Source organism: Rattus norvegicus, chromosome 3, assembly GCF_021556685.1.
Source record: "Rattus norvegicus strain SHRSP/BbbUtx chromosome 3, alternate assembly SHRSP_T2T, whole genome shotgun sequence".
Classification (NCBI taxonomy): Eukaryota; Metazoa; Chordata; class Mammalia; order Rodentia; family Muridae; genus Rattus; species Rattus norvegicus.
The window spans coordinates 55,410,255-55,434,471 of record NC_141536.1 but is presented as its reverse complement, the minus strand read 5'-3'; the positions used below and the strand labels follow the sequence as shown (position 1 = coordinate 55,434,471).

At 43.4% G+C, this 24,217-nt stretch overlaps 1 protein-coding gene and 1 pseudogene across 1 annotated transcript in view; both read left to right on the top strand.

Moving 5' to 3' along the window:
- The first annotated feature begins 5,877 nt into the window (after window positions 1-5,877).
- On the top strand, window positions 5,878-6,360 carry LOC147995502 (large ribosomal subunit protein eL21 pseudogene; annotated as a pseudogene).
- Window positions 6,361-18,259: 11,899 nt separating this feature from the next.
- The window catches only part of Slc25a12 (solute carrier family 25 member 12), a gene marked incomplete at its 3' end in the record, with an annotated part of 195,305 nt that continues 189,347 nt past the window's right edge, over window positions 18,260-24,217 (top strand). The window contains 2 exon segments of the mRNA NM_001399269.2: window positions 18,260-18,301; window positions 19,233-19,286. Coding sequence (NP_001386198.1) covers window positions 18,290-18,301; window positions 19,233-19,286 — 66 coding nt within the window. The 5' untranslated portion in view covers window positions 18,260-18,289.

Genomic DNA, 24,217 nt, shown 5'->3' with positions numbered 1-24,217 from the left:
CCCTAACATAAGGCCAGGACATTCATGCAAGTCAATGATACCATCTGGAAACCATCAGTTCTTGAACAGAGTTTAGTGCTGCTCAGTTCAGCAAGTGCAAGGCCAAGAACGCTCGTAAACAAGAAACCCTCTCTTTCTGTTTGTTTTGTTTTGTTTTTGAGGTAGGATTTGTGCAGCTCTGGCTGTCCTGGGATAGGCTGGCCTTGAACTTGGAGATCTGCCTGCCTCTGCCTCCCAAGTGCTGGGACTAAAGGCGTGCAGGACCAGTGCCTGCAGAAACCTCCTTAAAACTGTGCCAGGGACGGGTGGACACTCGCTTTTGCCCAGCAAGCAACAGCAGCAGGTTCCCCTCTGGCTCAAGTCTCCCTTTGGCCCAGGCGGAGGTTGGCAGCTCAAATCCATATCTCAATAAAGGAGAACGTGTTTTGTTCACAGTGGGTGGTCTCATCTTGTTACGGTTCCTATGCCTTAAGATCCAGTCACCTGGCACCAGTTAGTTCAGTGTTCTGTTCCTTAAATAGTGAATGAAAACTGATTTTTTTTTTTGAAACAAGTTTTCATGTAGCCCAGGCTGGCTTTAAATTCATTGTATAGCCAAGGATAATCTTCAAGGTCTCATCTTTCTGCCTCTACCTCCCAAGTGCAGAGATTATAAAAATATGCACTATTAGTGAAAACTATAGGAATTCCTTCTGAAATTTAAAAATAATTAAGTCTTATATGAAGTGGAGACCTAAGGGTTCTTCAGAAACTTGGTTGGTTGGTGTTTTGCTGGGACAAACATGTGAAGGAGTGTTTCGTTAAAGTGGACATAGGTGTGAAAGGCTAAGGCAGACTCGTGAAGGTACATTCACTGAAGCAGACACAGGATAGAGAATGTTCTGCTAAAGCAAGCACATGAAAGGACAGGTGACAAAGGATTCTTTGCTAAAAACACATGCATGTATTGGTTCGCCTTACATTGCATAGTTAAGCTGCATTTACCGGGACTACACAGAGAGAGAGAGACCGCACCAAAAGACTTCTGGTTGTATGTTGAAGTTTCTTGCTGCTTCTACGAACTGCAGCTTATTGGGAGAGTGATGGTAGCTGAGACAGACTCTTCCTGCTGAGGCAAGACACGTGAAGGACACATGATGTTTGGAGAGAGTATAAAAGACCCAACAGACAGTAGTGGAGACAGAGCTTGACTTGCTGCTACAGCTCGATATGCAAAGCTTGTGGGTCTTGGATCTTTGATGATCTTTGCTTCCTTGAGGGAGGCACAGCCAAGAACTTCTCCAGGCGTCCCTTCGGGTTCCTCCTGCAGAGGCGGAGGCCTGGCCATCTCTGCTAGACAGTGCCACTGCTGCCGGTTCATGTTTGCTACCCTGACTCTACCAAACTAGACTGATAGTGTATCTGTAAAATGTTTTCCAATGGATCAAGCTGCCACTGCCGACCTGTGAAGTGAACTGCGGATTTCCAGACAACATAAACAGGAGTTGCACCAAAGAACCTTGCTTTTTTTTTTTTTTTTTCTTTTCTATTTTTCGGAGCTGGGGACCGAACCCAGGGCCTTGCGCTTGCTAGGCAAGCGCTCTACCACTGAGCTAAATCCCCAACCCCCCAAAGAACCTTTCTAAATAGGTCCACTTCCCGTATCCTTTCTTTCCCACCAACTCTAATGGGTAGTGGGCTAAAGGGAAAGTTAAAGCATTTAAGAACCATCATTAAAAATTGGTTTGAAAAACTTAAATTTACACTTATTTTTAGGTATTTTGCCTTCATGTATGTATGTATGTATGTATATATGTGTGCAGTGTGTGTATCTGATGTCTCCAGAAGTCAGAAGGGGGAGTCACATCCCCTGGAACTGGAGTTAGCAATGGTTGTGTGATTGGTACAGTGGGTCGAGGCACTAAGGGAGTCAAGGAGTGGTACTGAGTGATTGGTACAGTGACTCTTGGTACTACATTTGAAGAATCAAGGAACAATGGTGATTGTGCAGTGGGCCTAACAATCTTGTCCCTCTTATCTCTGGGTTCCCAACAGGAAGAATGAGACCATGTATCCCCAAGGCAGTGCCACGTTTCTCCACAAATGGCATCGTTTGTAGTGATGCCATTTCTCCACACTTGGCTTCACTGAGGCCAGCTCTTTCTTGGATCCACTGTTTTGACTTATGAAGGAAAGTCTACTTATCACAGAAGACTTGCCTCTCTTCCTGATTTGTCCTTCGGTTAATTGTGAATCATGGCCCTCTCTATGCTCAAGTTATGTACTTTTTGTGTTAGTCAAAGTTCTCTAGAGGAATGGGACCAATAGAATTAATATATATTATAAGAGAGAACTGTGCTGGGCTGTTTTATGTCAACTTGACAAAACTGAAGTCATCTGAAAGGAGAAATCTCAGTAGAGAATGCCTTTATGAGACTGGGCTGCAGGCAAGCCTAGAGAGTATTTTCTTAGTTAGTGATTGATATATAAGGGCCCAGCCCATTGTACGCTATGCCATTTCTGGGCAGGAGGTCCTAGGTTTTATAAGAAAGCAGGCTGAGCAAGCCATTGGGAATAAACCAGTAAGCAGCATCTGTTCATGGCCCCTGCTTCAGCTCCTGCCACCAGGTTCCTGCCCTATTTGGCTTCCTGTACTGGTTTCCTTCAGTGATGGACTACAATATGAAAGTGTAAGCCAAATAAATCCTTTCCTCCCCAATTTGCTTTTTGATAATGGTGATTCATTACAGCAACAGAAACCCTAAGTAAGACAGCAGCTTACTGGGGTGGTGTACTCAATAGGGACTGGAACACCAATGGTGGCCCTCTGTACATTGGAGAAGCTGAGAACCCAGATATCCACAAAGCTGGAGGCCTTTGCAGTCCCATTCTGGTACTGAAAGACTGGATCGTTTCTAGAGATTTACTAATCTTCAGTCCAGATCAGAAAGATAAAGAACTTTCAGGAAATTCTTAACTTGTCCTGCTGTGCTAAACACCCTGGAAAGAACACTTTAGGAAGGAGCGTCCTCGCTCAAATGTTACAAAAGATACCATAAAGCATTGGACTAGGAAGGGCCGAGAGGCAGTTCCAAATGCTTCTTGCCTGAGTTTAAACCCTAGACTTCATGTAATAAAAAAAAAAAAAGTCATGCAGGGCTATAACCTCATTATTGGAGGGCAGAGACGGGTGGGTAGGTGAAACTCACTGGCTAGCCAGCCTAGCCAAAAAGAGCAAACTCCAGGTTCAATGAGAGATCCTTCTCAAGTGAATATGGTGGAGACTGGAAGAGAAAAACACTTAATACCCTCCTCTGGTTCCTGCAGGCACGTGCATTCCAATTCCTCCCACCCTCCAACACCCACAGGTACACAACACACACACACACACACACACACACACACACACGTACTCACACATATACAACACTACACCCACACCCATGCACACCTACACATATATACAGCACACACATACAACACAGCACACACATCCACACACACATCCACACACACGCACACACACGCACACACACACACGTATTCACACACACGTACTCACACATATACAACACATACACCCACGCACACCTACACATATATACAGCTCACACATACACACACATACACACACACACACACACACACACACACACACACACACAAATTGAAGTTGGAAGTAGAATAGGTTAGGGTGGATGGTTTCACATCAGGTGGGCCAGAAGAAGCTTTACTGGATTGCTGAAAGACCTGTTCTCTAAAATACCTGCAATATTAACAATTATATGTATGGACTCCCTGCAAACTGCAATGATTGTTAATAGTGGGAAAGCCAAACATCATATTCATTTTCTGATGGAAAGGGGAGGAACTGAGGAAACACTATCTAGTCTGCCTCGTTGAAATACTAGTGTTAACTTTTGAAAAATAGCGAACAACAAAAGAAAACCCAAAACACCCCCAATTTATATGTTCACAGAGGGTAGCCAAGAATCCCTCATCCAATGGAGGTTTATAAAAAGCAGTCCTCAACTGAACTTTCTGTAAACCTTAAATAAATAGCAGAAAGGAGTAAAATGGTCTGTTTGTTTAGATATCTGATCAGTGCCGACCTCGTATGGAACTGTGATTCAGAGATAACGCAGTTATCTGGACTCTGCTTTGTCTAAAATATTCGTGTTAGTGTGTACACTTATACTTTCCATGAAAAGATATGATTTCAATTTCTGATTTATTAACATTATAAAATAAACCAGGTGTAGCTTTGCTTTTCTGTGTCCAGGTAAAGATATAGGAGCTGGAGAGATAGACATCTGAAGTCTTTTCTTTTTATTCTGTAGATGCTGCCTCTGCACTGAATACCTGTACCCTTTCCAGAAACATACCCTGTAGATTTTGCAGTTTTCTAGGTTTTTTTTCTTTTCTTTTCTTTTTTCAGAGCTGGGGACCGAACCCAGGGCTTTGCACTTGCTAGGCAAGCGCTCTACCACTGAGCTAAATCCCCAACCCCCAGTTTTCTAGTTTTTAAAGCTATTTAAACTCCAACCTAGGCTAATTTAAAACTTGGATGTTTTGAAACATCTCCCATTGTTGGCCAGCAGTTGAGAGCACTAGCTGCTCTTGCAAAGGACCCTGGTTTAATTCCTGGCACCCACACGGTGGTTCACAATCATCAATAATTCTATTCCCAGGGGATCCCATACCGTCTGCTGGTCTCCACAGGCAGGCAAAACACTCATATACATAAAGAAGAAAAATAAAGAACAAAGACAGAGGGCTGGAAAGATGGTTCAGTGGTTAAGAGCACTGATTGCTCTTCCAGAGGTCCTGAGTTCAATTCCCAGCAACCACATGGTATTTTGCAACCATCTGTAATGCCCTCTTCTGGTGTGTCTGAGGACAGGGACAGTGTACCCACATACATGAAATAAATAAATAAATCTTTTTAAAAAAAGAATAAAGACTGGAGTCAGAGGCAATCAGGCCCAGGCTGCGCTGAAGGCTGAACAAGATATGAAGAAGAGAGCTGTGGGAAGAGGACTCAGCCACAAGACATTTGGTCCTAGGTGTTGGCAAAGCAGAGAGCAGAGGTTCTTCAGTCCACGCAGCGGTTCTTCTCTGAGCAGCAACAGAGCAAACAGATAGGAGGCAAAGCCCAGAAAGTGGACAGTGATACAAGTAAACCTGAGACACTGAGTGACCCTCCTGGTACCTGTCAGGAAAAAGTAGAAGAAAAGCCACCCCCTGCACCCACCATAACCACCAAACCTGTTAGAACTGGACCAATCAAACCTCAGGCGATCAAAACCGAAGAAACAAAATCATAAAGGCTGTGGTTTATTGAGGGTGGGTGGGCAGGGAAAGTGAAGTCAAATAATGCCAGCAGCCACGGGGTGAAGTGATCTGTGACACTGTCCTGTGAGATACACAAGGGGCATAGAGCATTTTACACTGACAGCTGCTACACCGATTACAACAAGGCTCCACAGGCTCGCACCTCCCGTGTAACATTTGCATCTTCGGTTGGTTTATATACAAGTGTGCAAACAGTCTGTAAGTGCGCACAGTTTAATCTTAAGGAGCATGAAACACCAGAAGTAGGAGAAGAGTGATAACCACAGAGTAGCTCAGCTGGACACTGGGCAGTCCCATTGCCCCATCAGCTGTGGTTCTTTTGCTCCCTTGTGTTCTTTGGATATGTCTATGGCATTTCTAGGCTTGAAAGTAAAATGATGCTATCTGGTGCTGGATAGAGGAGCCTTATTTTTTATTATGGCAGCTTGCTATTTTTGTAACATGGTGATTTGGTTGAACACAATAAAGTACAGTAGTAACTGAAAAAAAAAAAAGAATAAAGAAAGAGCAAACTTGGCAGCCATCTTCCAGTAACTCGCCAAAATGACCAACACAAAAGGAAAGAGGAGAGGTACTCAGTATATGTTCTCTAGACCTTTTAGGAAACATGGAGTCGTTCCTTTGGCCACATATTTGCGAATCTACAAGAAGGGTGGTATGGTAGACATCAAGGGAATGGGCACTGTTCAAAAAGGAATGCCCCATAAGTGTTACCACGGCAAAACCGGAAGAGTCTACAATGTCACCCAGCATGCCGTGGACATCATTGTAAACAAGCAAGTTAAAGGCAAGATTCTGGCCAAGAGGATCAATGTGCGGATTGAGTACATCAAGCACTCAAAGAGCAGAGACAGCTTCCTGAAGCGGGTGAAGGAGAACGATCAGAAAAAAAAGGAAGCCAAAGAGAAGGGCACCTGGGTTCAGCTGAAGCGTCAGCCTGCGCCACCCAGAGAAGCCCACTTTGTGAGGACTAATGGAAAGGAGCCTGAGCTGCTGGAGCCCATGCCATACGAATTCATGGCCTAATGTACACAAAGGAAATAAAGGACCTGGCCTGCAAAGTGTTTTCCTTAAAGAGAGAGAGAGAGAGAGAGAGAGAGAGAGAGAGAGAGAGAGAGAGAGAGAGAGAGAGCGCAAACTTGCATTGGGTGGGAGGGAGGAATGGAGGTGAAGCAAGACTACAGTGGTGACTGAGGCTGCAGACCCATCCCTGTGCTTGCACTGTTCTTACAACAGAAATAAGGAGCTTCTGAGAGCAAGTCAGCTGTTAACAATTACTGTCTAACCCTGCATGCCTTTGATCTCAACACCCAGGAAGCAGAGGCAGATGGATCTCTGTGAGGTCAAGACCAGCCTAGTCTACACAGGGAATTCCAGTACAGCCAGAGCTACAGAGTGTGCTGGATAGTTTTATATGTCAACTTGACACAAACTAGAGTCTTCTGAAAGGAGGGAATCTCAATTAAGAAAACGTCTTCATAAGATTTGGTTGTAGGCAGGCCCGTAAGACGTTTTCTTAATTAGTGATCAATGGAAGAGGGTCTAGCCCATTGTGGGTGCCGGGCTGGTGGTTCTGGGTTTTATAAAAAAGCAGGCTGAGCAAGCCATGGGAGCAAGGCAGTAAGCAGCACCCCTCCATGACCTCTGTGTCAGCTCCTGCTTTCAGGTTCCTGCCCTGCCTGAGTTCCTGTCCTGACTTCCTTTGATGATGGACAGTGATATAGAAGTGCAAGCCAGATAAACCCTTTCCCCCAGGTTACTCTGGTCATGGTGTTTCACTGCAGCAACAGAAATTCTAAGACTTTGTCTCAAACAAAACAAACAAAAACAGTTGCTTTCTAGTACATTCTCCTTGGCTTTTCTGTTAAACCAACCAAGCAACAAACAAAATGCAAACAAATGGAAAAGGGCTTTGAAGACCTGTGCAGATGTTTCTTTGAACCACCGATCCCCTCTCCCACTCTGCTGTGTCACAATTCGTGGCTTTCTTTGACAGACGTCATAAATCCACACTACTGTGCAGTCACAGGGCTCTCAGGGAAAGAATTATCACGTTGCTGAGGAAGGCTGCATTTCCCCTGTCTGTGTATTGATTTTCTTCCTACCCATCAGCTGTTCTGTTCTTCTAGAGCTCTTGAGTTCGACTCCCAGCAACCACATGGTGGCTTACAACCATCTCCTACAGGGTTCAGATGCTTTGTTCTGGTGTACAGGCTACCTGCAGACAAAGCATTCCTGTATGTAAACAAATGAAGCCTTTTAAAAAAGCATAAAAGGGCCAGGTATATTGGTGCACACCTTTCCAGCACTTGAGAGGCAGAGACAGGCAGATCTCTATGAGCCTGGTTTACACAGTAAGTTCCAGTCTGCCCGTCTCAAAAGCCAAGCGAAACAAACCTTACTCGGGAAGTCTAGGGAGACGGCTCAGCAGTTAGGAGAGCTCGATGTTCTTGCAGAAGACCCGAGTTCAATTCCCAGAACCCACTTCCAGTGGTTCCAACCCACCTGTAACTCTAACTCTAGGACTCTCTTTGGACTTCCAAGGACTGCTGTGCATGCACGAACACACAGACACACATACACATACCTAAAAATAAATAAAAGAACATATTCCACACAGGCTCTCACTATGTTGCTTTGGTTAGCCTGGAACTCAGAGATGCACCATCCTCTGTCACTCAAGTGCTGGGATTAAAGCTGTATGCCACCATGTCTAGCTTTATAGAAACCTTAAAAAAAAAAAAAAAGGAAGAAGAAAAACAAAACTTGTTCACAGATTATGGTGGTTTGAATGTGCTTGGCATATGGGAAGTGCTACAATCAGGAGGTGTGGCCTCGTTGGAGGAAGTGTGTCACTGTGTAGGTGGGCTTTGAGGGCTCCCAGTGCTCAAGCTCCACGCATTATGGAAGAGTCAGCTTTCTCCAGGCTGCCTTCAGATGAGGATGTAGAACTCTCAACTCCTCCAGCACCATGTCTGCCTAGATGTTGCTATGCTTCCTCCCATGATGATAATGGACTAAACCTCTGGACCTGTAAGCCAGCCTCAATTAATTGTCCTTATAAGAGTTGCCTTGGTCATGGTGTCTCTCTGCAACAACAACAACAACAACAGTAACAAAAACCACACTCTAATCTGAGACACTGAAGTGTTAGGATGAGGATTTCCACGTGGGTAGTAAGTCACCAAGTCACAGTCTGCTCTGACTTCTGGTTTCCTGCTTTATTTTCACTCACAGTGACTTCGGAGCGGGAGCAGGCAGACTCTAACTGGTTCTCTGGAGCTGCTTTTTCAAGTATCCAGGGTCAGGAATAAAACCCAGAACTCTGTGACTCTGGAACTTGAGGATGCACCACACACCAGTGTGAGCCTGCTTGAAGGAGAGGCAGGTCGTATTGGACAAGGTCTCAAATGTGCAGGCAATAACTCTTTTTGACTATGATTGTGTGAGTCGAGATGCTCCTCAGATCGCAGGCATGACGTGGGACATTTGGCGGAGGGTTTGTTCCCACCCTTAATTCCTGTTTACTTCATTTTCATGTACCTTTTCTTATACAGCGCCATTGCCCTGAGATGGAATCGTATTGTCAGAAACAACTAGAAACAAAATTGTGGAGAGAGCAGCTTTGACTGAGACCTCAAATTGCAGTCAAATTGTCCTTCGTTCTCAGCTTACCTTCTTTCTGGTTAAAAGAACATTAACCGGGCTGGAGAGATGGCTCAGTGGTTAAGAGCACTGACTGCTCTTCCAGAGGTCCTGAGTTCAATTCCCAGCAACCACATGGTGGCTCACAGCCATCTGTAATGAGGTCTGATGCCCTCTTCTGGTGCATCTGAAGATAGTGACAGTGTACTCATATAAATATAATAAATAAATATTAAAAAAAATAAAAGAACATTAACCACTCCACAGACCTGTCCACTTCGCTCCCTTAACCTGCAGATGCAACTGCTGCTCTTCATCTGCCTCATACTGCGTTTCCAGAACATTCTAACTTCAGTGCTCCTGCTCTTGTTCAGATCAGTGCAACTTGTCTTCTTTTCTTCCCTTCCTTCCTCCTTCCCTCCCTCCCTTCTTTCTTTCCTTTCTTCCTTCCTTCCTTTTTTTCTTTCCTTCTTTTCTTTCTTCCCTTCTTTCCTTCTTTCTTTGTGTGTTGAAGTCCCACTGCCCCAGACTGGCCTTTGCCTTAAACTCATAATCTTTTTGGTTCAATTTCCAGAAAGCTAAGATTACAGGCACATGCTGTGCACTCTGCTTGATAGGGATTATATAATTGTTCCAACGGGTGTTTTTGTTTGTTTGTTTGTTTGTTTGTTTGTTTTTTAAGACAGGGTCTCACGGTACCCAGGCTGACCTTGAACTCCTGATCCTCCTGCTCCTACCTCCCAAGTACTGGGATTACAGGCATACACCAAGACACTGGACTCATTGTTCTAGTGTCATACTTAAGAAAGAGCTTCTGGTCCTGTGAGATATCTCAGCAGATAAAGGGGCTTGTTGCCAAAGTCAGCAACCTGGGTTGGATCCCTAGGACTCATGTGGTGGAAGGAGACAACTCCTACAGGTTGTCCTCTAACGTCCACATAAACTTACACACACACACACACACACACACACACACACACACACACACACTAATTTTTTAAGAGGTAATTCTTTGTGACCTACTTATTCCTACTTCCTTTTTAAAAAGTTTGTTCCACCACCCATGTATAGAGGGTAGTGTGTGTGTGTGTGTGTGTGTGTGTGTGTGTGTGTGTGTGTGTGTACACTTATACTGGTTAGTTTTTGTCAATTTGGCACCAATTAAAGATACCTGGGAAGATGGACCCTCAATTAATGACTTGCTTCCATTAGATTGATCTGTCCACATGTCTTGGGCATTTTCTTGATTGTTAATTGATAGAGGAAAGCCCTGTCCACTGTGGGCGGCAACACCCCTAGGCAGGCGTTCTTGGATTGTATGAAAAAGATAGCTGACCATGAGCATGAATGCAGGCCAATAAGCAGAAGTCCTCTGTGTTCTCTGCTTCATGGCATTTATCTGTCAACAGAGAAGCAAACGAAAACACCTCTCTCTTTCTGGTAAACTTTTGGGTTTCCCAGTACAAACCTGCCCCCTCTTTAGGAAGCTTCTTACTCAAAGGAGTTGGCTTCATCTTATCATCTTTCTCCTGGCGAAGCAATCCAAGGTCACAATGCTCCTTGCAGAATCTCGCCTGAGTTTCTTGCTCTAGAATTACACCCTGGGTGCAATCCAACAGGAGAGCTCCAATTTAGGCTTCAGAGAACACGCCTGGTTGCTCCCAAGGCTATGCAAGTAAGATTCTACAAGCTCATTTTAGTTTTCCTGTGGGTCATGATTAGACTAAACACATACAGCTACCCAAACATTCCAGCTGCCAGTGGCATACAATTATTGTCCGATTCTTTGGGAAGGAAAACACCCTCCACCCCTCTATGCAATATAATCTTCACAGATTCCCCTGTCCACAAGGGACTGTGTTGTTTGCCAGGCAGCTACAGTTTTATTTCTCTCCCCTCCAGCAAAGTGAGAGAGAGAGAGAGAGAGAGAGAGAGAGAGAGAGAGAGAGAGAGAGAGAGAGAGAGAGAGAGATCTGTCAGTGGTTAAGAAATAGGTCTCAGAGCTGGAGTAATAGCTCTGTGGTTAAGAGCACATACTACTCTTGCAGAGGACTTAAGTTCCCATCCTAGCACCCACATTAAGCAGTTCACAACTTCCTGTATGCACACATGTACACACTCCATACATATATATTAATTATAAAGAAATAGGTCTCATTACCATTTCCAGCTAAGTAACAGGAGTATGTTATGACTGGTCTTATACAGACTTGACACGATTTCCCCTGATGCTTATGGAAATTTCCAGAAAGTTGGAAAAGTGGAACAACTATTTCAGTAAATTCCTATTAGCTCCAGCTGTCTCTCTACTCATTCATAAATATTCCTCATGTCTTCGATACATTTCAAAATAAATTTAAGCCAGATGTGGTGGTGCATTCCTTCAATCCCATCACTCGGTGGGTAGAAGCAGGTGGATCTCTGTGAGTTTGAGGGCAGTCTCATCTATATACTGTGTTTCACGTCAGCCAAAGCAATATAATGAGACCCTATCTCAATAATAAAAGAAAATGTAAGATGCGATACTTCACAGAATTGCTATGTTATAATTTAATATCTGTTTAATTTTTTTCTCTTGAAAACTTTATGTACATTGTAACAACGTGTATAAGGCTTGAGTGCATATTCTGTGAGCTTTGACAAATGTATCCAAAGTGCAGGCTACTGTCATCACTCCAGATACATTCGTCCTGCCGCTTCCTGGTCCAGTCCTCACAGTTCTGAGTCATTTTCCCTCCATACTTTACTTCTGATTGTCTTAGAGATGACATCTGGCATTAGTTCTTTTGTACGCTATGACTTCATGTAAAGCATTTACCAACACCTGACACCGACGGCTTCTCCTCATCCATCTGCTTCCTTTTTAATTTTTCAGAAGAACCTTCCATTACCATACTTGGGCACTTGGGCTATTCCAGTGGTGGGTGATTATGAACATTCTTGTATAGCTCTTTTCTTTTTTAAAGATTTATTTTACGTATGTGAGTACACTGTCACTGTCTTCAGACACACCAGATGAGGGTATCAGATCCCATTACAGATGGTTGTGATCCACTATGTACTTGTTAGGAATTGAACTCAGGACCTCTGGAAAAGTAGTCAGTGCTCTTAACCACCGAACCAATCTCTCCAACCCTTTTGTTCAGGTGGTTTTTTTTTTTTTTTTTTTTTTTTTTTTTTTTTCCAGAGCTGGGGACCGAACCCAGGGCCTTGTGCTTGCTAGGCAAGCACTCTACCACTGAGCCAAATCCCTTTTGTTCGGGTTTAAACAAGTTGTTTTTTTTTTTTGTTTGTTTGTTTTTTTTGAGATAGTTTCTCACTTCACACAGCTCATGCTGTCTTCATAGTTACTATACAGCCCAGGCTGGCCTTAAACTCACAATCCTCCTGGTCCAGACTTCAAAAGTCCTGGGGTTAGTCATGCATGAACCACCACCCCTGGCAAGTGCAGGACATATATTTTTATTTTTATTGATTAAATATTGAGAGTTAAAATAAGCAAATCACAGGGTAGGTGCATATTTAATTGGGTTCCGTGGTTTTGTTTTGTTTTGTTTTTTAGTTTTTCATGATAGGTTTTCTCTGTGTAACTCTGGCTGTTCTGGAATTCATTCTATACACCAGACTGGCCTCAAACTCACCGAGATCCTCCTGCCTCTGCCTCCCAAGTGCTGGGATCAAAGGTGTACACCATCACCTCTGGCTAGTTTTGTTTTGGTTTTTTTTTTTTTTTGTTTTTTTGTTTTTTTTTTAAGATTTTATTGTTTATTGCTGTGGGTATTTTTTTTTTTTTTTTTTTGAGCTGAGGACCGAACCCAGGGCCTTGCGCTTGCTAGGCAAATGCTCTACCACTGAGCTAAATCCCCAACCCCAGGTATGGGCTTTTTACCTGCATGTATGTCTGTGTACCATGTGTGCATGACCAGTGTGCAGGGCGGTCAGAAAAGGCATTGGGTCCTCTAGTTAAGGGTGGCTATAAATCACCCTGTGTGCCCTGGAGATCCAACTCAGGTCCCCTGCAAGAGCTGCCAGTGCTCTTAACCACTGAGCCATCTCTCTGGCCCACACACAATTTTTAAAATGTAATTTTTTCTTTCGTTTGGATCTGTTCCAAACCATCTTCTACATTGGTGTCTTGGAAAAAGAGAGTAAAAACAGCTTCTGAGTCAATTCGGAGGAGTAGGAGGGGCAGGTGGCAGAAGGACACGGCAGGATGTTTGTTCTGTCAGCTAGACATTTCTTTCCTTACACTGAGAACATTTACCCCATTGCTTTCATCTCTAATCCAGACCTTGACACATGCTAACCTAGGACTCTCTCATGGAGCAACATCTTAACCCTACCCCATTATTACCTAAAGCTGCCTTCCCATTTGACACCTGAAGGAAGGTTTTTTTTTTATTTTTTTTACTTTAAATTGTGTGTGTGTGTGTGTGTGTGTGTGTGTGTGTGTGTGTGTGTGTGTGAGAGAGAGAGAGAGAGAGAGAGAGAGAGAGAGGAGTAGAGTGCTAATGCCTGGGAATACCAGAAGTGGTGAGTCAGGTCCCTTGAAGTTGGAGTTACAGACAATTATGAACCACAAGCTGTGGGTTCTGGTAACAGAACACCAGGGTTTTGTAAATGTAGCAAAGACTATCCCCCCTTGGGCCATCTCACCAGCTCATTAAACTTTATTGTGACTGGAGAGACAGCTTAGTGGGTAAGATCATTTGCTGCTCTTCTAGAGGACCTGAGTTCAGATCCAGCAACCATGTTGGGTGGTTAAGAGCCATCTGTAACTCCAACTCCAAAGGTTCAGTGTCTACTTCTGGCCTCCTCGAGCCCATATGTGTGTATGTACATATATATGGTGCACGCACAAAAATCTTAAAAAATATATAATATTTATAACGAAAACATCTAGCTGGGTGGCAGTGGTACACACCTTTAATCCCAGGACTCAGGAGGCAGAGGCAGGCAAATCTCTGTATTTGAGGCCAGCCTGGTCTACAGAGGGAGTTCCTGGATAGCCAGAAAATCCCTATGTTGTTGTAAAAATAAAAAAATAAAACGGTATGAGTTGTCTTTTACCCCGCTGGGTCTACACCTCGGTGCCCAAGATATCTGCTAGATATCTTGGCGGAAACACATCCCAGCTGCACACTTTCCTACACTCAAACCCTCACATAAAAGAACACACAACACAATAATCTTTGACCCAATTGATATGATATAATTGCCTACTTAAACATATAAAGCCCGGTACCATCCATCCCTTAGGAACATTGATAACAACCTGTAAATACACAGAGCAGAATCTTAACATCACCTGCCATGGCTTCTCTCCCTCTCCACCCTGTCTCCTCCTCTCTCCCCTAGTCTCCTCCTCTTCCTTCAAACTTCTCTCCCGTCCATCCTTCCTTCTCATCCAATGACAGGCCTCCTTCTATCCTGTACCTGCCTCACCTGTGACATCATCCTACATCCCTATCTTGAAAAACTAAACTAAACTAAACTAAAATAAAAAGAAAATGAAAACTGTAGTCACTGTAATCGGGACAGGAGAGACAGCTCAGCAGTTAAGAGCACTCGTTTCTCTGACTGAGGACCCAGGTTGGTCACTCACACCCACATGGCTGCTCACAACTGCCTGTAACTCCAGTCCTAGGGAATCTAGTGCCCTCTTCTGAGCTCTGTAGGCTCCTGAATGAGTGTGGTGCACACACACTCCCCACAGGGCTGCCACATGCTGGTTGTTTAGCAGCTTAGGATGGGTACTAGACAGGTCATAAGATGCAGCTGATGCCGTCTGTAGGACTGCTATGATCTGTCAAATAGGAGACACAAATAGTGGGTACAGTTAAGGTGTGATTATTTCGTGTTTTGTGGGAATGCAACCAGAAATGGAGTCTAGATTATACATATACATCTTTAATTATGCATATACATTTTTACTTATACATATATGATTTTGACATCTTTAGGAATCTTTGTACTGGTTTCCATATGATTGCACTAAATTCCAAGAACGTACTCATCTCTACACCCCTACTGGTAGTGTCTTTCTTTTCTTGATAACAATCTTGATTGGGGGTGGGGGTGCAGTGTGACCCTCACTGTACTTCTGTATTGCCCTTTCCCTGGTGATAAGTGATCTCAAGTTCCTTTTCTGGGTACCTAGTGACCATTTTTATGTCATTTTTAGAGCAATGTCAATTTAAGTCTTTCATTCACTGTTTGATGGGAAGATATTTGCTACTGTGTGGTATAAGTTTTCTCGACATGAATTTCAGATGTCAATAATTTTAAAATATTTTTTCCAACCTATAGACTGCCCTTTTCATTTTGCTCCTCACTTTGCTGCACAAAAGCACATTAGTTTGATGTAGTTCCACATGTAACCTGAGGCTTGGCTTTGGTGTGATTGTCAAGAAATTACTGCCAGGAGCAACATCAGTGAACTCGAACACCACCCCCCCCCATGCATTTTCTTCTAGGAGTTGTTTGTTTGTTTGTTTGTTTCCGGGGCTGGGGACCGAACCCAGGACCTTGCGCTTCCTAGGTAAGCGCTCTACCACTGAGCCAAATCCCCAACCCCGTTTGTTTGTTTTTAAATAAGGATTTATTTTATTTATGAGTACACTCTAGCCATCTTCAGACACACCAGAAGAGGGCATCGGATCCCATTACAGATGGTTGTGAGCCACCATGTGGTTGCTGGGAATTAAACTCAGGACCTCTGGAAGAACAGCCAGTGCTCTTAACTGCTGAGCTATCTCTCCAGCCCTCTTCTGGGACTTTTATGGTCTTAGACTTCCCCTTTAAAAATATATTTTGAGGAAAGTTTCTGTGCATGGCGTAAGATAAGGGCCCAGTGTCGCTCACTTATGGGAGCCTTTTCCATAACTACTTACACTTTTTTTTTTTTTAAGTTTAAAGGAGCATGTCTCACTTAAGAAAGAAAACAGTAGCTGGATGCAGTTGTCTCCCCTTAATCCTAGCAGTCTGGACAGAGAGGCAGGATGGATCTCTGTGAGTTCGAGGGCACCCTGGCCTATAAGCAAGTTCCAGAACAGCCAGGGCTACACAGAGAAAACCTGTCTCAAAAACAAACAAACAAACAAATAAACACCAACCAACCAAACTCAACAACAACAACAACAACAACAAAAACACATAGGGTTGAGGGTTCTAGGTAAACACAATCTTTATGTGTCTGGCTTTTGCTGGGCTCTATATTTTCAAATAACATATTTATTGATGGATGAAAGTATTCGTGGCATGTATATGGCTTTATGAATTAAGTAGACTTATTTTTTTTTAAATATTTTATTTATTTATTATATATAAGTACACTGTAGCTGTCTTCAGACACACCAGAAGAGGGCATCAGATCTCATTACAGATGGTTGTGAGCCACCATGTGGTTGCTGGGAATTGAACTCAGAACCTCTGAAAGAGCAGTCAGTGCTCTTAACCAATGGGCCATCTCTCCAGCTCAAAGTAGACTTAATTTTAATACTATAATGACAAGAACCAATAAAATCTCATCACGTGCTTCCCTCTCACAAAACTCATGTCAAGTGCATTAATGATCAGAGTTAAACAAGTAAACCATGTTCCTTTAAGAAAACTTGTACCTTTGCTGGCCTCGAAGATATTAAAAAATGAGCACAGAAAGTCTATAACTAGTGGGTAGGAATACATGCAAGATACTAACAGAGCAGACATTATCAAGTTGCTACAAATTCTTTTGTAACGATCCAGGGGATAATCAAATATTGCAACAGTTAAGTATGACTGAGTCAAGAAGTTATCTACAATATGTAGGATTGCTACTTAGTTTATAACTTAAATGGTCTGACATAATGGTGGCAAAGAAGGTCCTTGCAATAAATAAACTGCTAATACACACTTCATATGCATATATATATATGTGTGTGTGTGTGTGTGTATTTACAAATAGGGCCATGTCTAGCACATGGAGGATTTTAGTAAATATTTAGGTCAATATCAATATATGACCTAATAGGATCTTCCCCCCCTTCTTTTTTTAACGATTTTAAATTTTATTTACTAGAGTGCACATGCGCACCTGCTTAGCTGAAATGTGGAAAATAGGAGTTGGTTATCTTTCTATCTTTAATGAGTTCTGAGGGTCCTCAGACAGCTATTACCTCAGATCCCTGCTCCCTCTTCTTTCCTTCCCTCCCTCCCTCCCTTCCCATTTCTTATTTCTCCTCTTTTCTTTTAGTTTTTCTGTTCTTTGAAGACTCATCTTATGCATCCCAGCCTGGCCTCTAACTCTTATGCAGCCGATGATGACATTCTGCTTGTCCTGCTTCCGTTTCCTAAGTGTAGGGATTATAAACGAACAGTACTATGCCGAAGAGGAGAAGAGGAGTTTATGTGCTACGGGGGATGGAACCCGGGGCTTCCGGCATGTTAGTCAGGCACTCCACCAACTTAAGCTACTTGCCTGGCCCTCACATATCTTAATGGCAGGATTCAGTTTTAGAGACATTATTTTGGCTTAAGGCAGAGCTGGGAATTCAGTGAAGAATTGTTTCCTGTAGAAGAAAGGGCCAGCACAGTAAGTACCAGCTCCAAGATAAATGAAGTTGTTTTCTTTTTGTTTTTTGTTTTTTTGTTTTTTTCCGGAGCTGGGGACCGAACCCAGGGCCTTGCGCTTCCTAGGCAAGCGCTCTACCACTGAGCTAAATCCCCAACCCCATGAAGTTGTTTTCTATACACATTGCACAAAGGATTTGGGTGGCTAAGAAAGTGAATCGAGTCAGGAGCATATTTCTGAAGTTATGTTTACTTAGGTTTTCCCTTTAAAAAGAAACTAACTAGGTAGTTCCTAATCCCTTTTCTTGACAGTATTTGTCACTGGCTGTCATAAACGCATTATTAATGGGACAAGCTTTCATAAGCTTCCAAACCTTGCTCAATACAGGCCTCAAGTGTTTCTTTAAGCCCCAAGAGGGAACCGACTTTGGCTGAAGCCGGTGCCCAAAGCCACACCCACTGCCAGGCCTTGGGACTTGGGGCTGACCCTGAGGAGCCCGGCTTGCGCTGCGCGTCGGAATCCAGTGGCCGGAGCTCCGGTGTCCCCCCGCAAGAGGCGCGACAACCCCGCCGGTCCGCAGATGGACAGACCGAGGCCTCTCGGTGCGCACTGCCGCCGCGCTCTAGTTCATTTGCATATAGACGGGCGCGGCGCTGCGACAGGAGGGAGCGCGGGCGCGGCCCCGGGCCGTGGCGCGCGCGCGCCCTGACAGCTCGGCCCTGCTCGCTCACTCGCTCGTTCCCGGCTTCCGAGCACAGCATGGCGGTCAAGGTGACTCCAACTCTCTGCTGCTGCTTTTATTGCATAAGAGACGTTCTGAGGGCCCCGAGTGCAGCCCCCGCCTCTTTCAGTTGCTTTCTTTGCCTGGTTCTTAGCCAGTGTGTCCCGGGGCTCTAGATTGCGGGTGGAGAGCTGTGCTGGGCTTGGACCGGAGGGAAGAGGATGCCCGGCTGGGGGAGGGGAAGGAGGAGGATCGTGAGTTGGAGGGGTTCCTGAGGACCCTGGTCGGGAGGAGGAAAAGAGTAGGGTTTTGTCCTAGGTACGTGGGATTGTGAGCACAGAGTTGGAGAGCGTTGGAGAGGGACTGAGAGCAAGCGGGCAGAAAAGCCGGGGATACCCAGGGCATCCGAGGTGGGGGAGGGGGTGGGTGTTGTCATTTGGGCCTCAATACAGCCCAGGGCACTGGTTGACATTTGCCTGGCAGGGTGCCGGGTGTCGAAAGTATCCGTATTTGTGGTAGCTCTCTCAAGGTTTAGTTCGAATGGAGAAAGGGTCGCCAAGATGACATGTACGGTTTCTGCTTTCCACAAGAAAGGCTGCTAGGCCCGGCTATTTGACTGTTTTACATCTCCTGTTGCTCCACTCTTGAGGCTCTCTAAATTTGTAGCTTGGTGCTTACTACTGTATTGCCAGTAGATGTGGAATAAAGTCAACGATTATATTGGTTTCCGTTTCCAGCTCAAAGGAAATACCATCTGTAAATTGCTCTATCTTGGATTATTCACGCCCCTTTCTCCCACCCCTTAGCCGTAGATCTCCAGTTTGACAGGTGTTATCAGCAATTAAGCTTAGGGGTTGTTTTTAGACTAAATGCCCATATAAAAGATAATCGTGTTGTTAACAGATGTAAACTATAATCTAAAGAGATTATGTGGTTTCTAGCTAAGCATTAACCAGTCATCCCCCCACCCCTACCCCATAGGTGCACACAACCAAACGAGGTGATCCTCATGAGCTGAGAAACATATTCCTACAGGTAAGTTAAAGAATTTTATATCAAGGAAAGAATGCAAAGAGCATAATTGTTATTCCTCTTCAAGCTCTAACTTTGAGAAATGATCTTCTCACAAACATGAGTGGAGGATCTCCTTTTGTTTTGTTTTTCGAGATAGATTTTCCTTGTGTAACCCTGGCTGTCCTGGAACTTGCTCTGTAGGCTAGTCTGGCCTTGAACTCAGAGATCTACCTGCTTCTGCCTCCCCAGGGCTGTGATAGGTTCTATACTTGGCTGTTTGTACTCTTAGTAACAACCAATCTTAAGATTTTCTTTATATTGGGGATTGACATGAGGTTTTCCTGGAGTTGCTGTTCTTGTTTGCATGACTTAGGATGGCTTATAAAGTCTCTTCCTCATACATGTCTATGTCATTTGTTGCACTGATAATAATACAGCTATTATAGTTGTGCTTTCCCTTCCCACTTATTACAACCATAGATGGGAGTGGGGGTGGGAAGTTGGTACAACATGTTTGCTTTAGTTTCTTTTGTAAGGAGGTTGGTGAGATGGCTTAGTGGATAAGGTGCTTTACTCAGAACCCATATAGGTATGGGAAGAGAGGACTAGCTACATAAAGTTGTCCTCTGACTTTCATATGTATGTGCATCTGTACCAGTACTCGCACACCTGCTCCTTATAATAATAAATTATTTAAAGAAGAAGAAAAGAAAAAAACCAAAAGGGGTGGGAAGATGGTTCAGCAGTTACGAGCACTGTTTGTTCTGGAAGACCTGGGTTGGATTCCCAGCATCCACATGGCAGCTCTCAACCATCTGCAACTCCAGTTCCAGGGAATCTGACATCTACTTCTGGCCTCTGAGGACACCACATCACATGCATGTGGTGCATAGACATACTCATATTGAAAAAAGGAAGAATTGTAAGGATTGACCTTCTAATACCTTACTCATGTTAAACTTTTAGAATCAGTCACCTGACTATGCCTGTTTTTTTTTTTATTTTTATTATTCTTTTTGTCTTTGCTTTCTTAAATTCTTAAGGTATTTTACTAAAAGTTGTGTTACTCTGGAAAGAGCTGTTTTTGAGAATCTTGTATTCTGGATGTGGATTCTCTGTAGACTATTAACCTTGGGCAGACTCCTTCTGGGTATTATTTCCCACTGTAAAATGAAAGGTGACCTTCAAGGTTCCTTTCGATTCCAAAAGTCTATGATCCTATATTAGGAACAGAGTCTAGCGTCTGCTAAACGCACCTAAGCTAGATGGCACTTTTATCTGAGACAGGTAGTTTCCTTAGGCCTGGTGGGGAGGAGGCTGCATAGGTGATCACACACAGTGTAGTTTATGAAAAAGAATTGGTAAAGGCAGGGGTGTAGGTCAGGGATAAAGCATTTCCCTACTTGTTTGTGGCCCTGGATTTGGTTGGGTGTTAGCACCAAAAGAAAACAAAAAAGAATTAGAAACATGAGAGTTATTTTTAATTTTTATGTTTTAGACTAAGGCTTTCTATGTAGCACGGCCTTTCTTTCTTCCCTCCTTTATTTTCTTTCTTTCTCTCTCTCTCTCCTTTCTTTCTTTCTTTCTTTCTTCCTTCCTTCCTTCCTTCCTTCCTTCTTTCCTTCCTTCCTTCCTTTCTTCCTTCCTTCCTTCCTTCCTCATTTCTTTCTTTATTAGAGACAGGGTGTTACCATGTAACTCTGACTGGCCTGGAACTATTACACCAGGCTGACCTCCACCTCACAGATCTGCCGGGCATACTCTTGAGCTTGTTTGATCTTTCTGACTCAAGCCTCCGAGGATTATAAGTGTGTGTGACCATGCTTCATAGGAGCCTTAAGTTTTACAAAGTGTATTAGAAGGATCCTTTCTGGAGCAAAACTATAGAGCTGCACCATTTGTGTGTTAAGACCTTTGTTCCTCACAAGTATTCTTTGGGGTTCACAAAAATATATCAGTATAAACCTGGTTATATGATTAGGGTCAGTTGTTTTGTGGAGAGCTTGTATAATATAGCTAATTTTATTTTCTTGTTAGGTGTGGAAAAAATCAGCTGAGATGCTGTATGATGTAGTGAAAAGAGCCCTGTTCCCAGGTATCAGGAACATGTGCGTCTCTATCCCCAAGTTCAAGGATAACCCCAATGTAGACCAGGCTGGCCTTGAACTCACAGAGATCTGGATGCTTTTGCCTCTTTTTTGTGGTGCTGGGGAATCAAACTCATCATACATATTAGGTAAACATTCTACCACTGAGTGACACCCTTACTTCTTTAAATATTATTTTGATGATGTCTATATTTTATTTTTGTACAGAAAATTTGTGGTTTATTGATTTATACTCATCACTAAACATAAAGTAGTGACTCAGGCATCATCATCATCATCATCATCATCATCATCATCATTTTGTTTGTTTTTCTAGTCAGAATCTTGCTACATAGCCCTGGCTGACCTGATACTCATTATGATAGCTCAGTCAGGCAAATCTTGAATTCAATGTTCTGGATTACAAGCAGGAGGCACCATACTTGTCTTCAGCACTCTTGGAAGGAAAGAGAAAAAAAAAAGTATAGTTGCTTAATCCTCAGGAAAGCATTAAAGACTTTGTATCTAGTTGGAGCAACTTTTTGTTACCTTGTAGCATATTAAGATTTTATTCCTGCTTTGTCTACTTCAAGCTATAGTTACTTAAAACAATTGGTTACTTCTATTAAAAGTTTCATTATAGATCCATGTGGCTTTTTAACATCTTAGATATAATAAAATATACACTAGTTCTATCTTTCTTTAGTGTTAAGCGTATTTATCACACATATATATATTTAAATTAGGTTTATGTGTATATAAGTACCTGTGGGAACGTGGGTGTATACATGCCATAGTGCATGTGTGGAAGTGAGAAGCCAGCTTTCAGGACTGAGTTCTTTCACAGTGGGCTCTGGGCAGTGAACTCAGGTCAAAGTTATTTACTAAGGTCTATCTGTTACGTCCCATGCACTTGCATTTCATTTCGTAGTAATCATCAAGTAATTTGATAGTAATTGAAGCAAAGGATGGAGCCAAGACTGAATGATGACAGATCTTTCCTTTCTGAGGCTTGCTCCTTTTCTAATCGACTGTGGTTGAGGAAGTCAGGAACCATGAAGGTGAAGACATGGCGGGATGTAGAGCAGATGTGTTGGTTTGTCTGGAATGGAGGTTCGTGGAATAACGGCAGTGGCATTTTTATAATAATTATTATTATTTCAATCATTTAGAGAGTACACCGGCTTAGTGCTCTAAACATGTTTTGTTAATATTCTTATTCTCTTACGAGGTAGACTTGGTAGGTCTGTTATGTAGATTAAATTAAATGGCTTGGTTAATGTTATTGAGTTCATAAGGGAAACTGAAATCAAATGAGTTCCAGAACCCATACTCTTTCTGCCTTTAAGAAGAGCAGATTTAGGGGCTGGGGATTTAGCTCAGTGGTAGAGCACTTACCTAGGAAGCGCAAGGCCCTGGGTTCGGTCCCCAGCTCCGGAAAAAAAAGAACCAAAAAAAAAAAAAAAAAAAAAAAAAAAAAGAAGAGCAGATTTAGCAGGATGTGGTGGTCATGCCTTTAATCCTAGTACTCAGGAGGCAGAGGCTGGCGGGTCTCTGAGTTTGAGGCCAGCCTCCTGGTCTACAGAGTGGGTTCCAGGACACCCAGGGCTACACAGAGATAAACAAAACAAAAGCAGCTTTAGTGGGCTCCATATCTTACCCTTTTAACCCAGCATTGGAGAGGCAGAGGCAGGCAGTTCTCTCAGGGTCCTAGGTTAATTTGTCTTCCTCTCAAGTTCCAAGCCAACTTGGGGGTGTTCTACCTGTAACTTGGGGTTGGGGAGGAGTAGCTTTCTGGGGTCTGTTAACTTGTACTGCTAGGTTATAGAAGAAAGTCTCTAAAACTGCCCCCTCCCTTTCTTGGGACAGGGTCTCACTATACAGCCCTGGCTGGTCTAGAATGCTCTTTGTAGACCAGGCTGACCTTGAACTCAGAGATCTACCTGCATCTCTAATGCTGGGATTACAGACCACTATATCAGGCTTAAACTGTCCCCTTTCTGATGCCATTTCTATTCACCTTTAGAAGACCTTTTATTGTCACTTTTTAAGACTGGGTCTTGCTACATAGCCCAAGCTCATCCCTGTCTTGCAAACCTCCTGCCTTAGCTCCCAAGAGCTGAGTTCACAGGCAGTGCTACCATGCTCAGGTCTAGAACATATACTCTTTTTTTTTTTTAGATCCAATTGATATGATGTAATTGCCCACCTAAACATACAAAGCCCAGTACCATCCATCCCTTAAGAACATTAATAACAACCTGTAAATACACAGAGCGGAATCTTAACACTACCTGCCATGGTTTCTTGCTCTCTCCCTCCTGTCCCCTTTTCCTTCCAGTCTCCTCTTCTTCCTTCAAACTTCTCTCCCGCCCATCCTTCCTCTCATCCAGTGACAGGCCTCTTTCTGTCCTGTACCTGCCCCTCACCTGTATATTACAAATTCAATGGGGAGAAGGTTCTGGTGAAGTCACCTGAGTCCTGAGCATGTGACTAGGCAGCTGTCCTTGGGACAGTGGAATAGTTTTGTGGGCTGGAGAGATGGCTCAGAGGTTAAGAGCACTGACTGCTCTTCCAGAGGTCCTGAGTTCAATTCCCAGCAACCACATGGTGGCTCACAACCATCTGCAATGGGATCCGATGCCTTCTTCTGGTGTATCTGAAGACAGCTACAGTGTACTCATATAAATTAAATTAAATACATCTTTAAAAAAAAAAGAAAAAAGTTTTGTAACTGTGGAGACGAGACACACTTGTACAGGTCTGTTTGTAAAAACTAGTGCTGTTTCCTAAATTTGTAAGAGTTTTAAAAATCTGACTGTCCAGGCTGTAGGCTTAATCTTCTAACCAAGGACTCCAACTCTT